The sequence below is a fragment of the Fringilla coelebs genome, assembly GCF_963513975.1.
Source record: "Fringilla coelebs genome assembly, chromosome: 3".
Taxonomy (NCBI): domain Eukaryota; kingdom Metazoa; phylum Chordata; class Aves; order Passeriformes; family Fringillidae; genus Fringilla; species Fringilla coelebs.
In genome coordinates this window covers 66,964,835-66,982,676 of record NC_140030.1, presented here as the reverse complement: position 1 = coordinate 66,982,676, position 17,842 = coordinate 66,964,835, and the positions used below count along the sequence as shown (strand labels likewise).

The window sequence follows — 17,842 nt, the reverse complement described above, 5'->3', positions numbered from 1 at the left end:
AAATTCTACACCATGCTGGACTTGAAAATGTTGGAAAATGGTAAAAACTATTATCAAAAGCAAACAAAAGCAACCAGAAGAAAAAACCATAGTGAAACTAGGAATTCACTTCTTTTGATTCACTACCTAATTGAAATTAAACTTAATTGAACAATGATCACATATTTTTCTTTTTTTCTAACCTCAGAACAAGGCATAACAGTGCTATTATGCTGCATTTCCTTTAATAGATACAGGTGCTCAGTTAGTGTCTAAAAAAGAAGGTGTTACGTATTTTTTCAGAGTTTCCAAAAGAGCTCTGATTTAGAGAACAGAAGGGGGTGAGAGGTGTATGGAATAAGCACAAAGAAAAGGGAAACAGAGGCACAATGTATTGAGATAAATGCAAATAAAAAGCTGATGATATGGCAAAACCAAAATGAAAACAAGTAAATTATTGTAATGGTAGACCAATTGTATGCAATGAACCTGGGACTGGGGGAATCCAAACTCCTGTCAAGATTTTGTTTGCATGCTGACAAGCTTACACAGAAAAGATTAGGTCTTGCATTTTTTTACACCAAAAAAGTTTTGTAGAACAAGCTCTTGTCTCCTCAATTCCACTTATTTTACCCATTTATTCTCACTAATGGGTATTGGAAATTGATATTTGAAAAATTATTTTAAAATATTTTACATAAGTTTAGAATTTTCCAATTTTTCTACTTAGATGAGTTTCTTTCAGAAATACACCTTTCCAACTCAATACAATCAATACCATTTGAAAACTCTTACCCAAATAAAGCAACCCTAACAGAACTGTTTTCTGGATGGATACATTCAAAGAATTAAAATCCAAGTTGGATCTTAAACTTCAGAAAACCAAGTATATACTTAACTTTATATCTCTAGATATATATGACATATTTCTTACGTTCTGTTAGAAAAAGTCATGGCTCATAAGTCACATAACGCACTCTTGTCAGAGAGTAAAAAAAGACTCTTTAAACTCTAATTTCTCTAAATAGGTAAAAGCTCACACAAAGAAGCTTGCAGAAAAAGCTCGCAATTTAAAAATATCAAAAAACTTGTCAAAGACCTACAATGAGAGCACTATTAGGCATCATGCAAAGTGAAGATCCATGAAAAAGTGATTTTTAATTAATTCTGTTTCCAAAATGCAAAGTTGTTCCCTTATAAAACTTTCAGAAAAGAAGTATATTTATAAGCCTAAAGAGTTAGCACTCAGCTAGCTATCTGTAAGAATTTTCACTTCTGGTTTGCTTCTAAAACTTAAGGCTCTGCAAAACTAGAGAGATGAAACCTATTCAGACAAACTTGGTCTAAAGTTAAGGAGAGCCACAAAACATCAACTTTCCTATTCATTTCAATGACAATAAGATATCAAAGTGACTGAACTGCTGCTATTAAAAACTGTTTGCTCTAAGGCATGATCATCTATAGCTATACTAACACCTATGCCAAATTCTCCTAAAATCAGGTAAACCAAAAGGCAAGGATTTTTTTTTTTAAGTCAGCTTAAGAAGTTAAAAAACATTAATATTTCAATATTTATTTCTTAAAGCAGAGCTCAAATTTCAGATACTTGAAAAACTTTGCTTTACAAAATAAAACATTTTCACCAGCAATGACATATCTATAACGATATCAAAGTGCACATACTCTCACATATTCTTGCAATGTTTCAGACTCACTGAAATTGTAACAGAATAAACTTACTTTAAACATGGGACATTATCACGAAGTCCATCAGATGAACTGCTACTAGTAGATGGATGAGACTGGGGAACAATGGATTGGGGATTGGAACCTGTGCCTGGAGTTGGTACAGGTGGCACCTGCTCACCATCTGGAGTTTCAATGTCATTTATTTCATATAGGAGACGTACTTCCAGCATCTGTTAATTAAAGGGAAGAAAGATATCTGTAATGTTCTGCCTTTCAAAAGACTGAATATGAAATAAATGAAGTGCAACTGAAGGTAGTAGTGATAAAAGCGACATCCAGAACTTTTCCATCTTTTGAATGATAACCGTTTAATAAACAGTGTAACAAAGACACATGTAGTATTCAGAAATACAGTCATAGTACTACAGACTGAATATCTGAAGATTACTAGAACTTGAATGTATAACATATTTCCCAGGTTTTAAAAGTTTCCTTCTTAATAGTGAAAGAAATTAAATACTGCACCCATTTAATTATCATTCTGCTGACATACATATTTAGTTATGAAGATGACTTGGTTTATGTACTTCAGGGATGGTAAAACAGAGCTAAAGCCACACAGACTCCTAAATTTTTACTGATGTAATACTGTACACATGGTGACTTAGCTCAGTGTTTGATGTTGTGTTGAACTGGATCATACATTTTAAAGAACTGAAAATTCATCATGACTTAGATTTCCTTCTCCAGAATCTGTAACAACATCAGTATTAACTGCAGTGCAGCGTAAAGGAAGTTTTCAACTGTTTTACTATCACCTGCAAAATAGAACTTAACTCATAGACTATAGAATTATATAGTATTTTTTAAAATGTCGAAGAGCACTGAAGATTAACTCAATTTGGGCTGATTCATAAAAACTTAGGAAAAAACTATTCCCTAAGAAGTGAATGTACTTGTACATAAAAAACACACAAAACCCGCCCACACCTCAGGTCCTTAAAACTACAACTTACAAACAAGCAGAATAGGGAGGGGAGGGTGCATGTGTTGGAGAAAGGACGTGAGAGAAAAAAACAACTACATTGCAAATAACACTTAGAACAGGCAACACTTTGTAATTAAATATTAAGTTTTAGTTCATACATTCAAATACTTAAATTTGCATGTGTGTGTTTCTGATTTAACAAGACACTTAACTCTTGTAATAGAATCATTGTATCTTATACAGAATAAAATAGTGACACAGCAAAGTTCTTAAGAGATTTCAGGGCATGTTTGGCACATTTTTATTCTTGTAGCTTTGCGAACAGAAGAAGTTTTGACAGGACAGATGGTAATTATGAAGACTCAAGGGATCAACTCCCTAAAAGCTTTGAAATTCTTCAACTCCATAGCTCATTCACTTCTGTTATCATTATACCTTTGATACAGCCAAGTTTTGATCCACTATTTGTTTTCATAGACAGACCAAAGAATGATTATTGGCTGCAAAGCCTCAAAATGTCACTGAAAACCATCTCCGTGTGCAATATTTACTTTTGTTGAATTTCATAATTAATTACTTTCTCTCCAAAAACCCACATCTCTGTTTTGAGTCAATCACTTTTGTCCATTTCACGAATATAATTAAAGACAAAAAAAAAAAATTCTAGAACAGTCTTATTATAGCTAAATCCTTCAAAGTTAAAAAATGGTCATAACTCTTTACCGGAATGACTTCTGTTGTCACTTCCTGCTTGCTGAACCTGTAAATAATGACATGTGCAGAAACTCCAGCTATGCACAGCATTCTACTTTCTGGACACCATGAGATGATCTGAATCGCGTATGGATCTTCATCTACAATATCTGTGTTTGGCCTGTCATCTTTATTCCGTGATTTTTCAAATACTTTGGCTGTTTTTAGCTTATAGAGTACTTGCAGTGTTACTAGAACAAAGCAAAAGAGAAAAATCAGTTTTGATCTAAACATATAGCTAATATATTGATATAGCTAATTCTTGAATTGTATCCTTCTCAATTAGAATTTTAATTTTGTGTTAGAATTTTTTGCAATTGTCTACATGCTGATTTCAAACTTCACAGGCATATTGTCTAATCAATGGCTCAAATTACTGCTATAAATTCTAATCACAATTAGGGAAACCTAAATTATAGCATCCTTTCTCCTCTTCCATATTTCACTGGTTTTACCTGAATCACATTTCCCTACTTCATCTGTAACACTGTCCTATTAGAAAGACTCAAAAGTTTTTAAATCAATAAAGAGGATACTTGCAATTTCTCCCTTAATAGGTTTATTTACCTGTTTCAGAAAGAAACTAAGTATCTTTAACAGAATCTCCTTTTGACAGATCTATGCTGAATAGAATTTTTAAGCACACAATCAAGTAGGTTTGGCTTACCCCCTCCTCTCTCCCAGGTTCCACTCCCACTCCAAACCGAAATTAAAGATCTATAACACTCCAAACAGTCCTCCTCCCAGCTTTTAAACATATACATTGCATCTGCTCCCTCCCACAACCACACACGCCTTAGCCTTTTGGAATCTCACCAGTTTTCCACAAGTTTTCAAAGACAACGGATGATGATTCCAAGATTGCTTTAAACAGCTTTAAAGTACCAAGAGTAAAGTTAGCTCCAACTAGAGCAATTCAAACATCAAACCTTGTGCCATTTCTACTCTGAATTCTTGCTGCATTTTTCACTGTGAGCTGTGTGGAATATCAGAAGTAATTGACCATTTAATTGAAGAGAAGAAATCTAAAACTGCACAGGAAAAATCTCTACTGAAAACACTTACTTGCTGACGCATCCCAAAACTTGATTGATCCATCAGCATGCCTATAAAATATAAAAAAAAGAAGAGCTGGTGAAATGATTAGTTGGAGTGCTCGAGCTCTATAGGACAGTATACAGTTAATATTCTATTTTTATTAGTCTTTTTAGTGACACTTTATTTTCAGTTTATTAAAAGCAGATATTCTACCAACATGTGCTCCAATTACTTTGGACAGAAGAGACTAGAAAAACGTTTGAAAGGTAACTTCTTGATGATCCCACTGTAATATATTCATTTTCCATTTTAAATAGTGAGGCCTACCTTACCGTGCACTGTTTTTTCATAAGATGCCCTGTATTAGGAGCAACACTTGTAAAGAAGATGCCTAAATATACAGTATCCCACTGTTAATGAGTCACCTAACTTGTTTATTTAGCCTTGAGTTTGAGAATCAGATGACTATATTTTTTCATGACTGTCTCAGTCTCTGCAATGTGTAGCACAAGGTGACAGTAATCCTGATTAGGGCTAATGGACTGTTCTAAAACCACTTTAGTAGTCCTCTCACTTCCAGGAGAGGACTGCACAGTTATAAATTAAATTTAACTTATGTTCCTTCCAGTAGTATTAGAAAGATCAATCTCAAAATGATCAGATTTAAGTATTTGCTTTTCTTTTTTGAGATAAAAAATTGGCTTCTCTTTGAGAACTGAGCTCAGTAACTACTTAATGGACCTACCATGCTTTAAAACAATACTCAGCTATTTTGCAAAAAACAAAGAATGAAAGGTAATTTTGATCCAAGATACTTTGATAGTAAGCCCATGTAAATAATAATAATAATGATGAAGACGACTATTATTATTATTATTATTATTATTATTATTATTATTATTATTATTATTATTATTATTATTATTATTATTTTAGTGCTGCCTGTGAAACACCTGCTATGATTTTGTTACTACCTTCCCTTCTACATTCTGCTTTACTTTCTCAGTAACACGTCAAGGAGATTATGGCAAGGTTATGTCTGGTGATCATAATTTCATGAATCACTCAAACCACTCATACAAAACAGTGTTTTACAAGAGAAACAAAAAAATTCCCACTTCTACTTCATGAGCTAAGAAAGTTATTACTAGACTATGGTATCACTTACCCTGTAATAATGATCTCTGAATAGCTCTGAGTGATCACACCCCAGTTGCCTCCACTGATAGGCCATTCCTGGAAGATTAACAAATACACTGAGGAAGAAAATATCATACAGTGTGAAGTTAAGGCAAATTACCGCAGATCCTCCCCAGACATTAGCCACATATATCCTCCCCTGCTATTAGTCACTGTCAAAGGCAGGCTGAGTCAGGTGTAGCTTTGGTCTTATCATGGCCACTCCTGTTATTTAGTTTCTAGTTCTCAGTATTTTAAAATACAAACATGTGCAGTAGATGTTATACCTTCTTGCTGTAACCTTGACGTTTCTGTCGAGCACCAACGGAATAGAGTGCGGGTATGAGATCCACAGGACAATCAGCAAAATATTCACAGCAGGTAACCGGAGACTCATGTATAGTCAAAGGATAGGGATTCTCAAATATAGGATACCTTTAAAGGAAGGAAGGAAGAAGCTAACTGTTAATCTAGTGAAAACTTTTTTTTTTAAAGTGCAGAACACAAAAATACTAAGGACTAAGCTGGCATTCTTTTCGTACACAGAAAAATAAATGCATATCAAATTAGACTATGAACAAATACACTAGAGAACTTTACTGCTCATCCAGTACATCATAAAGATAGTGTAGTACTCTAGATGGAATCTAAAGTTTGTACAGTTTTTAGAGTTTTTCTAGAACATTACTATTCCCTGTCATTTTATATTTTCAAAAGCTTACTAATTTAGCAGCCTGTGGAAAAAAATTAAGCTGCCAAGTCTCAGTTGTAGTAACATGCACCTATGAATTTATCTCTAACTCTTCAGTCTATTCTTCTAGCATAAAGACAGGAAGACTCCCATCTCACTTTGTATTAGCACACTGTACTAAAACAGAAAGTTGTCCAGCATTTTGCATGGACAAATTTTGTTTAATCCACTTGCAACTTCAAGATCACTTTCTGAAAATTACAAATAGCAACACTCAAATACCAATTAGAAGAACATACACACCACTATGTCCATCTGAAAAGTGACAGAGGCTTAATGAGGCAAAAGGTCAATAATACTAACAGAGGTAAATGTATCTGTGTTCAAAGAACATTTATCTCCAGAGAAATGCATGCTATACATTGCTTTCCCTTTTTTATCTCCCCTTTTTTGGTGGAGGTGAAAAGACACAGCTTCTCAACCCATCTAAAGGAAAAATTAACCATAGATGAAAACATTCTGTGCATGAGGAACTTTATACAGGGCTATATGGAAAGCAACAAATGTATTTTAAAAATTATGTGCAGAAGAGGCTTAACTTTAACAAAATATGACAAATCCCTGAGAGAACACAAGATAAAAGGAAACCTGTGGATTTTTTTGGCATTAATTTTATTTCTTTTTCAGGTGTCAAAAACCTAATAGTTTGCAAGTCAATCATAACAAAGAGCATTGTAAAAACATAAAGTGTGGAAGATCTTTTAGTATGAAATAGAATAACCTTTAACATAACTTCAAATTTCAGGCACTTCAAACTAAATATGAATGTTGATACTTCATGCTATTGGTATATCAGAAACAAGTTTAAGATGCAGCATACAGCCATGTAACATTTGGAAAACTTAAATGAAATTGTTTAATAGCTGCAAAGATATGAGGACAAAACTCGATCTTCTTTCAAATTCCATTGAGTCTTCATTATCTAAGGTGTCACCATTGACTTTGAGAGCAAAATTTCAGGTTTTTGTTTTGCCTTAGAAGGATGTTTTTCACAAGGATTTTTCTCCATTGACCATTGGAGATTTTTATTCAGGAACAGTACTAAGGTCTCAGATAGCTCCTCTGCTCCTGATCCCTTAACAGTTAGTTGTTATTGTTTACACAAATTTCAATACCCTTCAGAAAAAAATTTTGTAGTGTCTAGAATTTTTAATCATCACTAATAATAGTGTATAGACTACTCCATGGACAAAGCAACAAGAGACTCAATGTTTTAGGCAGGTATTATTTGTGAATACTACAGCAGCATACGTAAACTAAAGAGCAGATGTTATCATTCAAATTTTATATATACCATATTATTGCATCAGTATGGAGTTACTTTAAGCAATGCAGGTAGTAATTTATTTGGCAATGAGATGAGCAAATATTTAAGTGATGACAACAGCCAAAATTACTGGGGTTATCTGATCAGTTCTCCCTGCTGCCTTCCTCAAAACTGCAATCTCCCCAAAATTTCAAACTACTTCAAACTTCTGAGGCGTTATGTTAGACTAAAAAGCTATAAAGTAGAACAGTAGGCTGATCTGTGGAGCCAATGATTAAAAAGACTTAAAAGATTAAGAAGATTCTTACCCATTTTGTGCAAGGTCAATCAGTACTAAGTCTTTTTCTAGGAGAACAACTACAGCATATGGTTCTTGAAAGTCTGAAAACAAGAACAAAACGTTACCTATTGGTAAATGGAGCCCATGCATGTACAGCCTCAAGAATGGAATCAGTGCTTGCACTCTGGCAACTGAGATTACAAAGCTACTTAGATTACTATAGTTTTTGAAGATATTTTAAACATGCAGACTACTGAATCATCCAAGTTAAGTTTGGAAACGTGTTCTTTTCTTCAATGTTCTCAACAGCACAAACAACAGAAAAAGGAGCATGCAGAGTAAATTCTATAAGCAGGTTATATGAGTGACAGAGCCAATTTCTGAGTAACATCCTCCCACCCCTAAACTGCTTTTCCTCATATTCAGTGGGGTTTAAGTTTTACTTGCTTACAAAATGGCTCAAAAGACAGCTGACTTGACAGTAAAACAAGAAACTTGAAAAAGTTTTCAAAGTTTAAATTGCCCTCTTTCAGCCAGATCTCAAATTCCAAGCTAAGCAGGTAAATATACTCTGATGGAAGCTGACAGCTAAAACATTGGAACCATCAGCAATATAATACTATTCATCTGAAATAACGACCTAAACTACAATAAGAAATCCCCTGCTGCAGAAGAGAGATTACAGGTTAGTTATGAAATCCATCTAAATATTGGAATAAATAAAGCCACTAAAAGTTTAAAATAATACAAAAATGTTCCTCATGGTTTAGCACTGACTGGAAAGGCCCTATGTGCCCAAATACCCAGAGATGCACACATCTGCTCCAGTAACTACAGCTTAAAGTTGTAATGCTTTTGGTCTGCACATGCTTTTGGGATTAAAAAGAAAATGCTATGAGTAATTGGCTTTTTTCTAGACACAAAATTGGCTTTATAATGAACTATTTTATTCATGTTCTGGCAAGTAAACCACACTTCAGACAATAGGAATAACAGATGTTGCTGCTGCAGTCTGATCCCCAGAGATAAAACAGAAAGACAATCATAAAGAATATTCTGATGGGATAAAGCTCCAGTGATAAGAAGTCAAGGTACAGAGAAAAATCTTTACAGAGCCTACCATTAGGATATGGTGTTTCACACAGCGTTAGAAAATCAACAATAGAATAATCCATTTCTAGCACAGCAGTACTTTTCCCATGCATGACTGTTAAACAGGGTCTTCTTCCTACAGTGTCATATGACAAGCCTCCTGAGAGAATGATGAAAGGCTCCCTGGAATAAAGCAGAATCATTTAGGATCAAGTCAGGATAACATGCTAAAAGAGACTGGGCAGGTTTTGCAACCTTATGATAAAGTTCAATGAAATATCATTAAGCAGAGATGGAGTAAAAATAATGCAAACCAGCTCTCATGAAATATACAGCTTGGGTATGTATTTCAAATCTTACTCTAACTCTTGTTTAAGGCCGACATCTCCTCCAAACATGAAATTAAAAAAAAAAAAAAAAATTGTACCAATTTAAAGTTGGTTTTTTTTCTACTGAACTGTGATTCAGATTTGCCAACAGTCCCATTTTTCCATAATGTAAAACACCCCAGTAAAATCAGGAAGAAACAGTCCCATTTACTTGCTGTAGAGTAATATGACTGTCTTGGAGTTGGAGTTGGAGATGCAACCAACTGCTGGATAAGCTTTAAAGACATACCATCTTTTAAGTAACATCACACATTTACTCTAGATGTTTTATCCATTTTTCCCTCTACCACCACGCACAAAATTCAAAAAACTACTTTGTCATACATTATTCCTACTGCAAAATCAAATAGCCAAGTAGAGCAAAGCAGAGATATTTCTTCTAGTCTTGAGAAGAGTTCAGAAACTTCCCTTGAAACTTTTTTGAAAAGTCTGAAACATACTTTTAAATACATCCATGTATTTCCAATATGCACACAATTTACAGCTTACTATTTCATGTATTGAAAAACAAGACGAAGTAAATATGTTCATTTCACCAGCTATTCTTATTTCCTGATTGTCAAGAATCACTCATTTTAATACCACTTATGTTTGAAATAGGATATAATCCTTTTCAGAGAGCAGACTGACTCTAATTGTGCAGCTCAAAAAATAAATGTTACTCATTACTGACTATTGCCTGAAATTTCCCATTGTATTTCTGAAGGAAAAATAGGCACGTTGCGTATCTATCAATCGCCTCTGATCTACTTTTATGTTCACTATCAGTAGAAGTTCTACCCTTCATTTGCATCTTCCTTGGAAATAGCTAGTATATCAGTATCTGGAGAAAATTTATACAGGAAAAAACCCCATCCTGATATATTGTAAAAAGAGAGGAAACCTTTTTTTTTTTAAATCCTTTCCTATAATGCTATCTTTTTCATACTGTCTAAATGGCTTTCTATTGTTGGCATTTGAAATACAAAGTGAGACTAGACATGTCAGAATTCTTGAAAACTGCATATTAAGGGTTTGGTTTACGCACATGCTGCAGTTCATGAGCTTAAGACTTGGCTGAGATGTACTTTGTGTTTGCAGCACTGAAGGCAAAGCAGACTGAGATAAGCCCCCAGCTTCTACAAGTATTTCACAATCTGCTTGATCTTCCAGAAAGACCTATGACCCAAGATTTGATAGGATCAAGGAGCACTGCTGGCCGAAGAAGAGACCTCAAAGGAATGGCCATAAATCAGACCACGGGTCCATCAAGTTCAATATCCTGCCCAGAGTGTATGTCTAGAAGAGGATTAACTTTTCTCTGAGTCTTCATTTAATCTCAGCTCTTCATTTTGAAACTTCACACAATCTTTTATGGTCAGGTCCATGAAGAAATTTCAAGAAAGTTATACACTTGAACTTAGTCTGGCTGTCAGTGAAGAGAAAAATACTGGTGAGGACTCATTGTGCTAGAATGATTTACTGCAGTATCTTTTTCTCCATAGAAATCATCAGGTTTTTTAAATGCTGCCAGGACCATTTGTAGTAATTATCATATTTACAGATTCATTGGGATCAACTGACATTAACAAACTAACAAATTTCAATTTTTAATTTTCATACATCACAGTGACAATTGTATGTCAGCTTCTCCAGGTTTTATTTCTCAAGGTAATCAAACTGCTTTGGGCAGGCCTGCCAGTTGAGATGCAAGAAATGGAAGAGGTAAGAATAGAGCACACTGATCTGTCACATAGATTTCTCACAAATGAACCAAAGATTAAATCTGACTTGAGTCTGCCAGAAAGACCACTAAAAGTTTGTGTATGAATTTTTGATATTTTCATGAAACCATGGATTTACCACGAACACAAACTGAGCATTTTCTAATTAAAATGTTGCCCTTCAGCTGTGATAGATATTAAAAGGTTAGTGCACATCAATTAGAAATACATAATTTAAAATAAAAATCTAGAAGATTTGTATTTTATATAACAGATGAGACTGATTCAGCTTGGGGAATTACATTTTACCTACCTGAACATTTTAAAAAACCCAGGATTCAGATCTTAGAGAACTGCTTTATAGCATTTTTAATAGCAATTTATAGCAGCTGCTAATACAGAGATTCTTTGAAACAGTTCAGCTTCAGCAGGTTTGCAAGCAATGCCCTTACATGAATGTCCTCATCAGTGAAATATGCAGAATCACTTGGAGAATACTATAAGAAATTGACTATAAAAGGGGGTAACAGGTCATTGACAAAAAATTTCAGAAAACACAGGATTGGGTCTCGCAATTGATGAGAAATAATACAATTGAGAGCTGAGTGGCTCACAAACCAGGAGGATGTTTCTGTTCAGTTTTAGAAGTAGACTATCAAATGTGAGCCAGCTTCTAACAGACCAGATGTGTGAGAGAATGGTATATAGAGAAATCAGGTCATTGGTGCCATCTGGCTTACTTTTCAAACCCTGAGTAAATCTGTGGAGAAGTTAATCCTAGTATGAAGACGGAAAAGACTTCAAGAGTTAGTTTACCTTAATACTTGAAATCCTGAAGTAGTAGTGAAGATAAAACTATGAATTTATTTTAGGAAGTGTGGTTTTAAACCAATAAGCTGGCACAAAAAAATAGCACTATTCAAATTAAATGAACAGATTAACATCTATTGCTTGGTAGGAGGCATCATCACTAATGTAACCTTGACATCCCAATTACACACAACCATCACTCAGTCAGTCAATGACAGCTGCAACAGCTACCAAGACAAAACCCTTCTGAATCATGTTTTACATGGAGACTTTGGAGCTCTAATTTCTATTAGACACAGGCAATTTTACCAAAATGCTAATATCAACCAGAGTAAATACTGCAGGGCTGTAGGGCACTGAGCCTGCATGCGTGGAATGTGCTGTCGAGAAGGACTGAATGTGGAGGGGGAGGGAGTGGCACAAGGAAGCCTGAGAGTGCCTCTAGATTCACTTTAGACAGAAAAAGTACGCATAAAAGCAATACGGGAACCAGTTCAGGAAGCTCGAAAGGTAAGCTACCTTTGAAATTCAGTGCTTCTGAAAAGGATGAAGTATTTTAGATGAAGAGTGGCTGCAGTACAGTGACATTATGCTCTGAGATTGCAAAATTATGCCACTTTGCACAAGGAATATACAAAGAATGTAACTTTTTCAGCCACTATTCATCAATAGTAATCTTTCTCCCAGGAATAAAGCTATAGACATACTCTTGTTTTAGGGTAAGTTACTTTGGCTCTGGACACTTCACTTTTTGCACTATTTGCAAAAACTTAAAAACCAAACTGACCAAACAAAAAGTAACAGAAAATCCCACAAAGTTAACAAATAAAGAGGCAACCCATAAAACCCAGGAGAAGCCTTATGTCCTTCTTTTGACCTGACCCCAGTTTTACAATATGGAAAACAAGATGCAGGGGAAAAAAAAGTGAGAAGAAATTAAAGAGACCTGCAACAGTAAAAAGAATAGTGTCTGTAGCCCTTAATATAGGTTGCCATAGGTTATGGTCCTTCCTTTTGTGTGGTTCTGAACCACTTTTCCAAAACCAGCTTACTAGAATTAGAAGCAGTAAAAAAATCCAGTTCGGATCATATCAATGAAATGTTTTCCACTGGAGGAGATACTGAAACAGACATAGATCTTTGAGCACTCCAGATAGATAAGGAAGAAACAAAAAAGGGCTGATAGAAAGATGTTCAAAATAGAGCATAGAAATAGTGAATATTTTTTCCTAATAAAGATTCGAAATATAACTTAAATAAGCATTAAATAGTATCTCTTGAATGTAAGCTTTTTTGCTTTGTTTTGTTTTCTTCTGTATTTTTATAATTTGTTTTTTAAGAACAGCTACAGTGTACTGCCATAGAAAAAAACATTATTTGTTTCTTACATCGTTTCAGTAGCCTGAAAACTTTTGTCCTGTCCAGAAACGATTCTCCTCTGTGCTACAGAAACTAAACCATGAATAAGAAATGACACCACTTTAGATAAAAGTTAAAATCTTGCTCATATTAAACAATTCCAAATGATAAATAGAAAATTTATCGAAAATTTAGATATTGAAAGGCAGTTCTGTCTTGCCTTAAAATTCTTGTAAGATTACAAGTAAAACTGAAAATTGAGTACAAATTGAAGTACACATAGCAGTAAATGAAAGGAGATTTCCAGTGCACCACTTCTCTACCACAGTGCAGATGTGGTTTTGCTTGTTGCAGGTTTTTTTCCACCTCTTTTACTTAAAGTTCAGGAAGGGTTTATCAATAATTGTACATTTAATAGTACACTGAAGATAGAAAACATTAGAGAGAAGAGTAAATTGAAATGTATCAAAACATTCAGTTTGGACAAATACCAGAAAGTGAGAGGCGCAACAGAAAAAAAAAAGCCAAACCTGGAAAAGTAGCTTCCCCAAACCACCAAGAATTATTAGAAATTGTACTAGAAAAAACTCCTCCTTAAACTATATGAAAAGTCAAGTAGTTTTCACATTGAAATACTATGTCACAGAACCAGCTCCAAACTAATTGTCTCTTTCAGAATGACTATTCATAATAAAAGAAGGCTTTTGATTGCAGAAATTGTAACATGCTGAAGCTGCGATTTTTTGAATATCTCTCTTTAAATCAGCTTTTGATATTTCAGAGAAAGGATTACTCAGATAGATGTAGACTTTTGCAATTAAAATATGGCTTTCCAGATAATGATAGATTTTTATAAAACTAGGAGCCAGCCATAGTTTTAAGTTTCTGTTTACCTCATTTTTAGCAGAAAATAACACCTAAAGCCAGTGATATTATGAATATATAAACGCAATACTGTATTGTATCATTTAATTAACCATCTTCTACAGATTTCAATGCCTGAAAAGTAAATAAAAAACAACTATTTGGGGGGTAAACAAACCCCCCAAATTTAAAAGAAAACAAACAAACAAAATACCAGCTTTTGAAAATAGCTGAACAGATTTCCATGAATATTTTATCTTATATTGCACTTTTTACACAACACTTTATAACCACAAATAAAAGAAATTCCACATAGTTCAGGAAATCCATCCACCCTAGCTGCAGTCTGGGTAACAAAACATGCTACTCTAGATCCTTCTGGGTAACAGAACATGCTACTCTATAGATCCTGTAATTGCATCTGAGCCTCTTGTTGTAATTACTGCTTTATTTTTCTCAATGTGCATAATTAGGCATATTTCACTGCATAAATTACTGCACTCTCCTAGAAAATTTCTGTTAATGACATTTTAGGGGGGAGGAACATGTATTCAAAATTAAGAATATTCAATTTGGGATACTATTTGTCAAAGTTCAATTTACCATGTCTGTGTTTTGGTGTCTTCTTTGCTTTATCAGCCTTTTTTTATTCAGAACTCTCAAAAATTTGAGCAAAAACGCACACAAGTTTTAGTAGCATGAAAGAAGAGTGCAGATAATGCATTAGTGGCATCGTTGGTTTGTATACAGTAATTCATTCACACAAATTTTTGTATTTTATTAAGCAATATCTGATTTATTAAAGCTAAAACAAAGCTGTACCATCAGAATATGCACCCCAACAACTGGGAAACAAAGTCCATTCCCAGAGTGTTGCACAACATATGTAACAACATATGCTCATTTTGCACACGAAACAAGCCTTACCCAGCTCTAGTTGTTTTATATTCCACCTTTAGGATAGGTTTGCAGGGTTCTGGCTTCTTTCCATCCTTCAGCTGCTTTCCTAAAGTAAATTATTTTCCTGTGTTAATCTTGCAGTTCCGTAACATTATGGCAAGTAATGAAATTCACCGTGCAGCTTGAGAAGTATAAAATTCACACAACATATATTCAACAACTTTGACAGTTATAGAGTATGCCTTGGAATAATGTAATTAAAAATTTCTTAAAGCTCTCAGCACACCAAATTTGAAGGTTTAGGAAAAAGAGCAACTCTAAACCTGACCGCTGTAGAAAATTTGTTTTCAAACATATAATCCTCCCCTAAAGGTCTGTTTTAAGTCACGCTAGGAGATTTTAAATTTATGTTGTGTCTACCCTTTTGCAATTAAAATTGGTCAGCTTACAAGTAAAGTGAGGTTTATCCTGAGTATTATCCTTAAGGGCTAAGACTTCAATTGAGCATGAAAAGCCCACTCTCTCTCAGCTGTGCAATTATCCTCACTGATACATCCACACTTAAAAATCTTAAGTAAATAAGTTGCTAAAATAATAAATACAGACAGGCACACCATGTAACCTTGGCATTCGTATACAACTTACTTGAAGAGCAGCAGTATATTTCACAGAAGAACAACATGTAATGTTAATTTCCTTAGATTAACATTAATGAAAGACCTCTCAGAAGTGGGAACATCTAACCAAACGCTATTCTTGTTCTGTTATAAACCCTTCCGAAAATTTGTGTGGTAATCTACACAATTATACATAAAACAGGTACTTGCCTAAATCTATTTTAAACAATCTATGGGATTCTAATATAAGCAAAAAGCAAGTCCTGCAAAATATGCATTAGTTAACTCTGAGATCAGTTGTTCCAGATTGCAAGGAAAGAGGTATTCTATTACCATCTGTATGGCAGATGTCTGGTGTCAAGTTGGCAATTTTCCTTATCTTTCTCTCTCTGAGTGATCACAATCACTCCTCCCTTGGGAGGGGACATCTGCTGATAACAAGCTATTGAATGTCACTGCATGGCTGATGAGAAATATAACAACCCACTGTGAGATGCTCCACCCAGAGGGAGGAGCCAAGCATTGCTACCTGGATATAATCAGGAGGTTCTGAAACACCAACACGGCTTCCCATTGGATTCCCCAGAGGAACAGCAGCTGCCTCTTCCACTGGATCTTTGGAGGAAGAATACACCCTTTCTAAAGGACCCCCCCCCTGCTCCAACAGAACCACACCTGACACTTCAGGAGGATTGCAACCACAATCCCAATTGGACTACTACCAGCACCCTGACCAACAGGGTGTCAGGTTGAGTTCTGACTCTGTCAGTGTTCTAGTGTATTGCATTGTTTTATTTTATCCTTTTTTTTTTCTTCTTCCCTATTAAAGAACTGTTATTTCCTGCTCCCATATTATTTTTTGCCTGAGAGCCCCTTAATTTAAAATTCATAGCAATTCGGAGGGATGTGGAGGGTTTGCATTCTCCATTTCAGGGGAGGCTCCTGCCTTCCTTAGCAGGCACCTGTCTTTTGAAACCAAGACATCAATGTCATTGTGTGACAGACAAGCTTAAAGTTTAGAGATTTAGAGAAAGCTGCACTGATTTGGATTCTTATTTCATAAAGACTTTTCTTTTTCAAGTGAAATCTATGAGAAACTGTCATGAATGAGAGAGATTTTTACTGCATTGCAAGTGCACTTTTAATACTTGTTTTCTGCAAAACACACTTCTATTAAAAACAAGTTCTTTGTGTTTTAAGAGCTGTCAAGTGCAGTGGGTATCCATTTCATCTTACCATGTGGAGTGATTGTCTGGAATGGCTTGGTAGGAGATTTTACATTCCATATGGTCAAGGTACCATCTGAGTGACTACAAATGAATTGTTTTCCTTCATGATGCCAAGCCACAGAGTGGATAGCCTATGCAAGAAAAAGCAGAACAATATAAGTTGTGCATCCTATTATCATTTTATTCTTTCACCTTCCTCAATGACATTAAACAGAAAACACCAGTTAGAAAAATTACTAATTAAATAATATCTATCCTATTACCCATGTAAAGTTTTCCTTACATAACTAGTACTTTCAGACACACTTTAACCATCAAAAAATACTGTCTTCACTGTAGTGACCTGTTTAGGGAGACCAAGAAGGGGACCTACCCTCCTCAGTGTAGTACACTTCCATGAAGGGTAGCATGAAGAGAATAACTACAAGCACTTATTTAAGCTTTGCTAACCAAAATTTTTCAGTATTGGGAAAAAAATATTGTCCAGACAAAAAACATGGGATGAGATTATTAAGTTCAAGTATTACATATCATTTTGAGATGTTTATGTGGATGTGCTCAAGAGGCAAGCATTGGGTCAAAGGATCCATAAAACAAGAATTGAAGTAACAAGACTTTTTTAAAATTATGGTGATGAAAGCAAAGTATTAGCCTGGACGCTCTAATATTGCAATGGTAGCTTTGAGGTGCAGGAAAGCACAGGAATCTACAAGTAAATCTCTCCATAAATACAAAATCATCTCCAGATTCCTAAAATTAGGAATGGAACAATTACAACATGCCACATAAAAGCTACAGAAAACAGCTAAATAAATAAAATCTAGTTGCTGCCTCAGGCAAGAGAAAAGTAAACAGTGATGCAAAGGATACAAATAAGGCAAAAATATTAACTAGCAAGAAAGGATTGGTGCCATTTCTACTTCCAGCACGTCTGTTAGTACATGGAAACATGATG

The 17,842-nt window shown here is 34.8% G+C and overlaps 1 protein-coding gene across 1 annotated transcript in view; it reads right to left on the bottom strand.

Annotated features, from left to right (window-relative positions):
• The window catches only part of STXBP5 (syntaxin binding protein 5), a 101,822-nt gene that overhangs the window by 31,941 nt on the left and 52,039 nt on the right, over positions 1 to 17,842 (bottom strand). The window contains exons 8-16 of the mRNA XM_084202121.1: positions 16,895 to 17,018; positions 15,069 to 15,147; positions 9,045 to 9,199; positions 7,953 to 8,025; positions 5,914 to 6,061; positions 5,616 to 5,683; positions 4,475 to 4,515; positions 3,380 to 3,600; positions 1,720 to 1,898 (exon numbers count right to left, since the gene is read on the bottom strand). Of these exons, the coding sequence (XP_084058247.1) occupies positions 1,720 to 1,898; positions 3,380 to 3,600; positions 4,475 to 4,515; positions 5,616 to 5,683; positions 5,914 to 6,061; positions 7,953 to 8,025; positions 9,045 to 9,199; positions 15,069 to 15,147; positions 16,895 to 17,018 (1,088 nt within the window). The remainder of the gene's footprint in view (positions 1 to 1,719; positions 1,899 to 3,379; positions 3,601 to 4,474; positions 4,516 to 5,615; positions 5,684 to 5,913; positions 6,062 to 7,952; positions 8,026 to 9,044; positions 9,200 to 15,068; positions 15,148 to 16,894; positions 17,019 to 17,842) is intronic.